The sequence below is a fragment of the Neodiprion fabricii genome, chromosome 4 (genome assembly GCF_021155785.1).
Source record: "Neodiprion fabricii isolate iyNeoFabr1 chromosome 4, iyNeoFabr1.1, whole genome shotgun sequence".
Lineage (NCBI taxonomy): Eukaryota > Metazoa > Arthropoda > Insecta > Hymenoptera > Diprionidae > Neodiprion > Neodiprion fabricii.
In genome coordinates, this window is record NC_060242.1 from 25,390,619 (window position 1) to 25,402,568 (window position 11,950).

The 11,950-nt window shown below is 38.3% G+C and overlaps 1 protein-coding gene across 2 annotated transcripts; it reads right to left on the reverse strand.

The window, feature by feature from the left end:
* Positions 1-12: 12 nt before the first annotated feature.
* On the reverse strand, positions 13-6,830 carry LOC124181740 (uncharacterized serine-rich protein C215.13-like). 2 transcript variants are annotated; one of them, XM_046568590.1, is made up of 6 exons: positions 6,592-6,830; positions 3,864-3,965; positions 2,675-2,883; positions 2,532-2,599; positions 1,071-1,260; positions 13-895 (listed from the first exon to the last, which is right to left on the reverse strand). In XM_046568590.1, the coding sequence occupies exons 1-6, from the start codon at positions 6,680-6,682 to the stop codon at positions 710-712; spliced, it is 846 nt and encodes a 281-aa protein (XP_046424546.1). In that variant the 5' UTR covers positions 6,683-6,830; the 3' UTR covers positions 13-709. The 2 variants fall into 2 exon arrangements, with proteins under 2 accessions (XP_046424546.1, XP_046424545.1); XM_046568589.1 differs by having other exon boundaries at positions 2,532-2,883.
* Positions 6,831-11,950: the final 5,120 nt, after the last annotated feature.

The window sequence follows — 11,950 nt, forward strand, 5'->3', positions numbered from 1 at the left end:
TTTTATATACGATTCTTTTTCCATGTATTTTTATTTTTTAGTCTATGTATATTTATAACACACGAAAAGCTCGTTGCAACAATTGTTTCCAGTAAATTGAGCTATACGCATACGCGCAACAATTGATACGAATTAATTCTACCTTCTTAAGTAATTATTATATCTGCTTTACTTGCTAATAATTTAACGTCACTCTATTTCGCTCGTTGTATCGCGTTGCATGAGATTGAAAAGTATGGGTGAAAACTTAACCCATGCAACAGTGAACGCGATTTCACGACGTGGGTATAATTGCCGAGAATAGATTTAGATTACGGATCAGGAGTGATCGAAATAAATAATCATACGTAAGTAACGATATTAAAAATAATAAAAATTTCATCAATATACCCCGGTGACATTTTTCTTCTTATGCGGACACCTATCGGTGTTTCGAAAGAACTGTGAGAACAGAATTTCCTAACTTGCCAGATAAAATTCAAGTCAGTCGAGATAACTTGAGTGAAATTTCACTAGGGTATAAGTAACATTATTCTCATATCATTGATATCCTGGCCAATATGCACGGGTATAAACATTTACCAACATTGAATATCACATTTTGTAACAATTGACCATTAGGCGTATCTAATTATTCGATACTCATGATATGTACTACGTTGAACTGTCGTATAATATTAGGCTCGACGTGTAATGTGCTCTTTCCAAATCATTCTTCCAGCTTCTTGCGCGTTACTTTTCCGTTATCATTTACCACGGTCTCCGCTGATTTGTGACTGTATCTCTTACCATCACGACCGACTCCCGAGGATGACGACGAGCTTGAGGAGGTTGAACGGTAGTTACCTCCCGATGTAGCAGGTGCCGTTTCATAGTAGGTCGTTTCACCGGAGTCCTGTTAAGCAGTTGAAAATTTCGTGCTTCAACTTCACTCGACACAGAAAGTTGATCGGCCACTTTTCTCTTACAGAAAAGTAAGGAATGGGACGTATTGATTCGCGGAAATGTCTAAGCACGACTGTCCGATTGCACCTTTGTGAGAATATAATATGCCATGATTAAAATCTCACCGAGCCTATCACACCATATTGTGAGGATCCATCTGAGCCGACACTGGCCGAGGAAGCGGCATAATCACTGTTGGCACTGGGACCGTGGCTCATGCCATTGCGGACGACATCATTATTAGCGAAGGGAAAATTGTTTGAGAAGAAATTTGGTACTCCTCCATATCCCCCGAAATTATTCATACCGTAGAACCTGTTAATTGTGTAACAGAAAAAACGCTTTGTTGAAAATAAGGGGAGTACTTTCGTCAATGTGTATTCGGGGTTAATTTCACTTTATTATGCTAGTCCATTGACCCTGTCACAAGGACACCGTAACCTCTGATTATTCTGAACCAGTTGATAATTGGGCGCACCATGCTGCCGCCTTGTATGACCTGCACCTCCTCTAGATTCTTCCATAGTCAACTTGGGCCTGGATACTCAAGCGTACAGGTAGACCCTTGGCCTGGGCTGGACCCGCTCGGAAAGGGCCGTCATTAATGCCTGTTCGCGGATCCAAGAGTATCCGCTACGCTTATCCCGGCTTCGAACGGGAGCGTAATAGAGAAAAAAACGTACCGAAGAACCACCACCGAGAGAAGTTTTTACAGGAAAGTGAAAAGCTCCTCGAGAAAATGGCGGGATGAAAGGTTGCCCCAAATGGGTTTAGCCTGTTTTGTACTTATTTCATTCGATATTTATTTGTTTCAACAACGAGAAATTCTTCCTGATATTTTATCAATCTTACGAAGCCTCGCTGCGATTAGGTCAAGTGATATTTAGAGGGGCTGAACCTAGTCGAAAGCGTATTGGTCATACAGTCACGTCTGTAATGCGTCGATGAAAAATAAACACATAACGAAAACTTCCAAAGCACGTCGTTCACGTCGTATCTGCTTCAAAGCGTGCGATGAAACAGGGTCTGCTTTCGCCCTACCGACGTGTGATTAATCAGGAAATATCTTATAACCGTTTTAACCAAACTCCTCGTAAAGCTGATATCTACTCGCATGCACAAAGCGAAGGTAACAGTCACGATGCTCATTAGTTGAGAAGCGAATGACTGTATCTTATGTGTGAAATAAATAAACAATGGTCGAGTCTCCCAGTCTGTGGAGTAGATAGAAACACCAATAAACCACATATAGTTGTCAAAATGTAAGAATATAAGCCGTTGTGTAGTTACAATAATGTATAGCTGGTTTCATGCAAGCTAGAAATGCGTGTGGTGTCGGTAAATGTATAAACAAGTCGTTCAAAAAATGTCTACTTGTTCACGGGACAATGGCCGTCTAATTACAGAGGCCACCGTCACCGTAGTATTCACGAAACGATAATGGAGGAACATAAAGTAAAATTCTTAAGCATAATTGAAGGGAACGTTTATTTGAGTGCAGCGTACATTTATCATTAGCAACATGCAAGCGTAATTCCTATAATACACATGCAATAAATTTGAGAGTAAAATTTGTTTCAACTTACGTCGGCAAGGAACTCTGGATCTGAGCTTGAATAGTCGCCTGTTGAGCTTGAATGCTTTTGATATAGTCCTGAACGAAAGCTTGCAAGTTAAAGCCGTACGCAAGATTAGAAAATAAAGACTGATAAATTGGAATAGCACCAACGTTGGTTTGAAAGTTTTCAGCTGGAGCGCGACCGGTAATTTTTTTCCCAGTAGAATCTGTGTACGTGTATATAACCTGTCCTGGATTATCGGGATCAGTTCTTGTCGAGTAAGCGAAGGATCCTCCTGAAGGGTTACCGGAAGTGCTTGTAGATACAACCGCTGCACCGTCTCCGCTGGTTACGGTTTGGGTTGTTCCCTGACCTGTTCCTGTAGAAATTACGGAAATTGAGCAGTGCTCATGAAATTCGACAGCATCCTAGACGAAAAAGTTCATTGTTGATATTGCAGGCGAGTGTAAAACTACATTTGAGCTGATCCATCAATCCATCAACTTTCGGCCGGCCCTAAGGGTCAAAATTTGGACTGGCAGCCATTTGGATATGTTAAAGTGTAAACTAAGATACGGGAATCATTCAATTTTTAGGCATTCAATTATTATCGCTTACGAGAAAAGCATTGATTAGTTATGTCGCGTCTTTGTCGTTAAACCTTGGTCATCGAATGTTCAGCACTTAGTGTCAAAGACAAAGAATATGACCTCGTGTTTTTTATGTTAAAAAAATCTGATCTCGTATTTTTTGGCAGTTCCTTAGGATTCATCTCGACTTTTTCACATAAGGAACACCAAGAATTCGAAAATGTGATGAAATTGATCCATATGTTTTTCATAAAGGATAAGGCCTTGAAGAAACAAAAATTGAACAATTGTCATGTCGCAGTGTTTGCAACATATCCAAATTGAAGTCAGTTTGATATTTTCACCGTAAAAGGCTAGTCGAAGGTTGATAGACCGGCTCATCCGTTACCCGGGGGAAAAGTGCTCGGTGTCACGATGTATTGCAAAACATTTGCGTCGAAGCATAACGTACTAAAAAATCGAAACGACTATGAATAAAAGCACATGCGTAAAAGCGTTAAAATAAAGATGACGGATTAAAACTTTATCAGCAACTCTTTGAATAATTTCCCGTAAATAGCGAGAATGAATTGAAAAACAGACCAACTCAACTTATTGTTAGTCAACGTGTCGATCTTCTATCTTGCCATTGTTCAATATTCAATTGATCCAAAAAATGGGAAAAGCTTCCCAGAAAGTTATCTCCGTAATCTCAAATCGGAGATATTATTTCGCCGACCATCAATCTATGCGAAACTGCAATCTATCAACTTCTTATGACTTTGATTACCTGAATTGCTTGTAGAACTACTGCTGTAAGCGAATGCCCGTTTTTTCCTGACCATCGAAGCGGCTGCCGAGTCGAACTCGCTGAGGCTTCGCCGTTCTCTAACTGGCAAAAGAAAAAATTTACAACATAATGAAAATTTCACTCGATCACAAAGATACGCATTTACTCAACTGAATTTTGTTTACACGCGAGACAGTCTCTTATGGTAACCTGTATCAAGGTTATACCGCACGTCTCGCGTGAACGTCATATAACTTATGGATACAGATATGCGTGTCAATAACGGTTTTCCACAATATAACGCAGCTGAATAAACCATTCGCGAAATGGCACGATGTTGATATTTTTAAATTTATCATGTGACAGTAAACATGTTTATGTACGTGTTTTGCTTTTCCTTATTCACCGACAGCGGAGAAAGAGGCTTTAGAAAATTTTTGTACGCGCCATGTTACAAGTAGATGAAAAATTATACAGCAAAACGGTGATTGGATCGTAGATCTCTCGTGTAACGAGCTCTTTTTTCGAGATCTTTGCTGTTTCAGGGTCTACACATCACTCTGGCTAAGCTGGAGAGTTTATAATATAAACTCAATATATGTCGCAACTTTTTTTTACAATTAATTTAATACCTATGTATACTAATTGTAGGCACTTCACGAACTCTTAGCTCTCATCGTCACTGCAACAACATGATACCTACAGCGCGTGTCTAATGGCATAAGGTCGTAGTGACCAAAAATACAATTTGGTAGCAAAAGGGGGTAGAGTTTTATTTTTTATTCTGTAATATTTGCTCTGAACATGATCGAAACGGACAATTGTATTGAAATCAAGATTTTGAAAATATAAAGGTAAACGGTCGTATGCTAGGCAGATGCAACCTTTTTCCATTAATAAGTATACATGAAAACAAAGGTAACCGCCATTTTATTTTTTTTCTACTGCTCTAAAAGCCATTGGAACGCATAGATTAATCGAAATCTGCGATAGTTCAAAAATCTTAGAAAAAAATTATCGCCGATAAATTTAAATGATCGTAACCGCAAATTTTTTCTTTCTCCAATCAAAAGGCTTTGGTGGCAAACGCCTTAAAGACTACTGCAATACATAAAAAATTGAAGCTAACAAAGTTTTTTATGGTGAGGATGTCGATTTTATAAACGAAAATTATTCAAATCGTTAATTATCGAAATTATAAGGATAACAATAATAACTTTGGGTGGTTATGCCCTTACACAATTAGTGTAGTAGATAATTTTTTCATTTCTAATCAGGAGCAAAAAGTCGCATCCACCAGCATATGTCGTACATTTGCTTTTAGTTGATAAATTTATACTTGAGGTCAACAAAAGTAGAAACAATTATTCTCGGTAGATGCGATCTTATGGATATAGTTGATAAAGGTTTTTACAGCTGAGTCAGTAGTAAAAGGTTGTATCAACAAGTACGTACGACCTTTTTCTCTTAAAGAAAAAAATACACGCCCTTGTGTCTTTTTCAACAGCAAAACGCTTTCACGAACACTAACTAATAGTTTTCCACGAATTCAGGTTAATTTCGATAAAACTGCGATTTCATGTTTTCTACGAGTACGAATGTGTGTCACTGTAAGCAATTAGCGGTATTATGACTTTCCATCGACTCAAGAACGATTAGATTAGAATTGAGAAGATCGTGACGACCCATGCATGCTGGCGCAGTAAACCTGCTGCACTATCAAACCGTAAAAGCGATACGTGGCATCAAAGAAAAACTAGTAAGTATATGTAAAATATGAAACCAATATATGTTTCAGGGATAATCGTAATGTATTTATTAATATATATATATCTTCATTGCCATATATCACCCATTCAATGCAAACACTAACTGGTCAATAAACGAACCACGTATTTCGCAAGTTTATTCGATATATCTACGCACAGCGATTTGTTGGTCAATACATGCCCATTACTTAGGTTTACTCTGTGGGAAATAAATAGGTACATGCATTAACAATATATTGGGTGTTTGTGGTGGAATTGCATGGTGATCTCATAGCGTCTTGTTATGTGTAAAATGTTCAATCTGACAATGACAACTGAGTATTAAATTTCTTGCGAAAATGAAAGGAATAAAATCAAATTCACGAATTGAAAGATAAAGCGTGCGTGGGTTAAGGTGCATCGCAAACTTGTTCTAAAAATATCTGTATCGCGCATTGATGGGTTAACGCGATGTTATCGGGTTCAAGGTAGCGTATCCATGTTGGTAAAACACGACATTGCACAACGAGACGCATCGTGCATTTTTACGTCGAAAAAGTGGCATCTAAATGTGTGGGAATTCTTCGTCGCCGGCTCGTCTCACTTCCGTTACATGTTTACGTCCAACCTGACGACCGACTGATTGGATCAGCGATTCCGCAAAAACTATCGCAACAAGACTCGGGAAAAAAATTCTCCAATCAGTGTAGTACCCAAAAGCATAGATGAAAACGGAAGCCGACGTTATCGGAAAACCATAATTATCGGTGGTTCCGGGTTTTACTGACGTGCTGTCTCTTTTATACTCGTTAAAATATGAGATAAGTGAATTCCTCGGTTGGACAGCCGACGCCGAGTCGTTACCTCAGCGTCTACACGATTGCGAGTGAAAAACAAATTTGGTATCACCGAATTCCGACGGAGCAAATTAAGAAGACTTTGAAAAGAACTAGGTAAGGTATCGAAAGACATCGACTCACTTATTGTTTCGGGTTTCGAAGGGGTCGCCTCGATGGCAATATTTGCTATCGCCAGGAGGAGAAAAAGGGCGCAAATCCACTTGACACCCATTTCTTTAATGAAAACTCGTCGAGCTGAGAAAAGAGTGAAACTTTGCCGGGTTCCTTATCTAACTTTTACGATATTATGCTACTTCAATACGAATGTTAACCGGTCTGGTCTTGTTACACTCTGGACGCTAATGCGAATGACTGCGGGGACTGGCCGCCCATCAACTTATATAGCACCGGTAACCTCTGTCTGCGCTTCAGTTCTGCAGACGTTCGATCGACGTAACAAGCAACAACACTTTGCCGGAGCTCTCAATTGCACGATTCGAAGAGTCCAGGTGAAGCACACTGCCCGAGATTGTCGCACTGATATGGTTTTTGCAGCAGCATCATCTCGTATTTCAGAATTTTCAAACTAGTTAACACGGAAATATTGCATCGAGATTATGCTGATTTCCTCGCACATCTTATCGCAGAACAATATTTCATATATTGATCTTTGCTGTGAAAATCCTTATCAGATAATTCACTTAATCTAACGTGAAGGGCTATTATAGTTCCGAGCATTGTGCTGTCAGCTTTTGTCAAGCTCAAAATATTGTGAACGAATATTTTGTATGAATAATATGTACCTAAATCAGAGGGTTGAAATACATGTTTAAAAGTTGTTCGAAACTTATATCTATTACATAATGTATTCCGTTTCAATGAAACTCCTGAAATTCGTTCAAATTCCGAAATAGTACGAAACTTTTTATCCGAGCATCGAATTTCCATGTCGAGTTTCTGTGTTGAGAGAAACAGCATTGATCTTTCGGCTGTATAATTCGACGGAATGATGTAACAATTTTTGTTTCTCAGTTTTCTCATTAATCAGTAATCGCGATAGAACGTCTGTACTCGCCTCGTTCATGATTCTTCGTATTCGAAAAATCCGAAGCGTTGCAATTAAAATGCGATCAAGTTTACTTCCAAAGATCAATGCGCCTTAATTAATGTAGACAATAATTACTTTTGCGACTATATTTTTTTTGAGATACATTCACGGGTGAGCGGAATTGATTAAATTCTGATGTTGTTTGCTAGAAAAAGAAGCTCTTCTAGCTCTTCTCGAAGAGCAACTGTACATGCAACTTGTAAACTATGTCCTTAGCTTGCATGGAAAATCATGAAAGTAAGAAACGGATTCAAAACCGGTTTTCATATACCGATTTGCAAAAATTATTTCGCGCACTGGCTCAATTTCACCTCGACTCCGATTATTTACGTTTAAGGATATATATATGTATGGGATGTACAGTCTGTTTGAAAAATGTATTGGAAGAAAAACATTATGGAACAAGGGTGTAGACAGTGTCACTTGAGTCAATCTAGTTACAGCCAACTAAAGAAATTCATTGGATAGAATTAAAAGTTTTCAATCACTAAATTTTAAAGTGTAACCACCTCATTGTTTCAACTATATCATAGAAATTACGTTACTCTACTATTTTTCTTTTATTATATTTTAGCTCATTTTATTCGTAATTAAATTTACCGACGTTAATTTTTCCGGACGTTAATAACAAGCTGTTTACACCTTGGAAATTCAATGGTTAAAAAATAATGACCCGAATAACAGATACTTTGTTAATCACATTTACTTTAATTTCCTTCAGGTGCGTCCTATCAAATTTTGTTATGTTTCTTTTTCGACATATTCGTGACCAGAGTGTACACCCCGTACATCCTTAAGTTAATCGTTATACCCATCGTTTATTTTCATCTCGACCCCTGCGTCACTAAGTATTGCGACTCGAGACTGCAGCTGCGGCGTAAATCCGACAATTAGACACAAATACTTTTGTTAATTTTCCACATCGCAATAAGTCTATGCAAAACAGGCTGGAATAATCGTGAGCATATCGAAGTTTCAGGGGTCAGTTCTTGGCCTCGCGGGGCATGATTCTCTTTGCATTGACCGTGATCTGTGAATTTATGGATCTGGTACATGCTAACTTGCGATCCTATATTGTGCCTACGGTATACGTAAAATAATAATAATTTCTTGCTCGCCGATCAAACGTGTAACAAATTGAATCCGACGTTCACAATCGCTGTCTGAATCATCCGTAAAATTATTAATGCGAAGAAAAAAAAATACGAAGCGGAACATCGTGGTTCCCATTTTTCAATTTCTCCTCCCGAAGGGCAAGTCTACGTGTCAGGGTCATCGGGAACAGAGACCGATGATCATAGTCGACGACCCGCAGAGATAGAAACTATTTAAAGCCGGCAATAGTTGGTGTCAACAACGACGCATGGCTGTCACGTGCCGTGGCAATCGATCCAAGATCATGGCCAAGGCCGTTTTCTGTGAACTGCTAGATCTCGGTTTGTGAAAGATTTGCACAATTTCGTGGTAACCGATGAACATGATTAAAACGTCGATCCCTCTCGATGGAAGAAGTCCCAGAGTATGCGGTATGCGAACTTTGTATTATCATACATCCACATGCTCATGTGTAATGTCAGCCTTAACGGCGCCGGATAATTAAGTTCTACAGTGACTCGGAAAACGAGTATTTAACTCTTCGAAATCGTGATCGCGTTGTGATACGCATAGATATCCGGCGTTTCTTTGGCGTTGTGTAAAACGAAAATTTCAATGATACACGGCTTACTTCATCTGGATGGATACTGGCCTTGGCCTTTTTTATTGTAAGCAGCATCCTTGCGCATCGGGTTCAACCAACATCCTGGTTGATTGGTGGGAAATTAGCTGCGCATGCTTCTCACTGACAGACCGAGATTTAATAAGATGTAATTCCCGATTCACTGTTAAATAGCTGGAGGCAAAGAAATAAAAACAATCCTCGCAAATTATTGTTTGATTTTATAATTTGCAGCTACACTGAAATACTTGCAATGCCCGATCAATTCACGGTACAGGTAATCGATTTGTATACCATGATCTAGCAGCAAACGTGATAATTGGATGCAATAAAGAAGGAGATTGCCGTTTTTTTCCTCGCCTGTGGGTTGAACTTTGACTTGTTTATTTTTCCATCCTTATAACTTTGTTGGAAAAAACAAGGGAGTTCCAACCATGTTTTCACGCCCCAAAATATTTTTACAAATATCTACTTTAATCTAATATACGTAAGCATGCAATAGTTGAGTAGTGATGATGCTGTGATTTGAAATTTCCATAGCGTCATTTAGATTCTTGAAATTATCGAATCACGGATGATAAAATTCAATAAGAATTTAAATACTTTTATGCGAACATGAATAATATCGTACACATAATATTTTGATCTACGCACAAAGATTCAGATATAATCCCAACTGTACACAACATCAATGGTATAATGTTTAAAATTGGATATTATACATCTGCGCTGAAAATGCATGAAAAATATGAAATACCAAACAAGTGCTGAATGACATCAGAAGTTGTGCCAGAGACCCAAAACGGCAGCAGTTATCGGTAATCTCGATAAAAAAAAAAAAACTGGCTATCTCTACGCCTTTCAAATCACGATAATTAGTAGTTAGACTAGTTATTAATATGTTGTGTCGCATATAAGTGGAATATAACTAGCACTCGACATTACATGCCCCAATCCGTCAGTCTTTTGACAGTTTGATTGTGTTGAAATTTTGCGAATTACCGTTAAATTTACCGTTCATTATACGCATAATGCAAGATAATTGACACCAATGCGATGCGAAAAAACAAGTTCTAAAACACGTGATAATCCCACGAGAAAAACTTCGACATTCACACATATTACATCGTGAATAAGCCGATGCGGGTCACATTTCGAAGATTGAATGAGATTTGAGAAACGCATTACGTCGGGGCCTCTGGAATCCAAAACTTTCTAAAAGATGAATGATCCTCCATTGATGTTACAGCTTCCAGAAAATATTGGCGCAGGTCGTTAGCCCGAGTAATGAAAACGTCACAGACCCAACAATATTACGCCATAAGAAAAAACAATTTCAAGTTGCGGTTACTGTACAGTTTTTAATCGTTTTTATTTTTCACCATAGGCAAAAAATGTAGTCATAGATACGAAATAAAAATGAGTTTTGTGGCTCTAATTAAAAAATCTGGTACATGCTACTATTCTTTTTGATCATGGTCACTCGTACTGTACTTATTTTCTTCTACAACCGTTATGCTAATTTGATTATCGTGCAACAATAAGTTAACTGTCTGAAAAAATGTAGCTAATCAAGCAGCCATATTTAATGCTTCAATAATTAAATAATGTAAGATTACCAACTGTAATTACCGTAAACAATTACTTGTGGCAAATTTTTGTCCACATATAACGGAGAGTCTCTGCCTGCGAAGTGGCGTATAATAAAAAAGGTAAAAACAAGCCACGTAAGCAGCTGCGAATGGCCATAATACGATATTATCGGATGGATTGTATTGTCTTCAACTGATCATCCGCGTGACGCAAGCTCGGAAATTCCCGAGGAGAATGTCAGACAAAACTCGCTTACCTTCCGACCGAAGATTATACTCCATGTTTAATTCTCGAGAACCTCACCGCCGACGGTCTTAAATCTTTCTCACCTACAACTTTTCTTCTACGGGGTCGGCCAGTCCAGCTGTAACAAATCACGCCTCGTTAAATCCCGTCACGATAATCTGCAATGGGCTATTTGCACATGAATTTTAAACACTACCGAAACCCCTGACTTTTGGAATTACATCGACAATTTCTTTCAGGCCATCCAGTGGTTCCGAGTTCCAGTTTCCAGCAGTGTGATGGTCGAACCATTCCCCCGATTGTCAAAAACATGTTCCATCAGTACTCAAGGGTGAAGTTTAGCGGTAGATGCCAAGTCTTTGTAAAATACTTTCAATTTCAATTTCAATTTTTTTTCAATTTGAGGCAATAAATTTCCAATACAAATCCAAATTCAAGTTAAATAGGTATCTCACAGCACGTGCCTTTTTCACATTCAAATAACGTATAGAACAATATGCTTAGTCCAGTTTCTTGACGAGATTTTTGCAAGATAATCGTGAATAGGGTCTTGTATGGATATAATAGTGCAAATAATTGAATCAATTTCGAAGATCATACAAGCTTGTGTTACGTAAGAACAACCAGAAAATAAGTATTATATTAGATAAATCAAGTCTTTTTGGAACTCTTGTTCAAAGTGGTGGACTAAATCCGGCCTTCCAAGGTCTACGAAAACAAAAACCTCGTTATTTATATTAAAATGAATACAGTCCATATGTCAGATAGGACTACAGGATTATTGTTAAAAATTCCGCGGAAATTCTGGAATGAATATGTTATTCCACATGCTATTT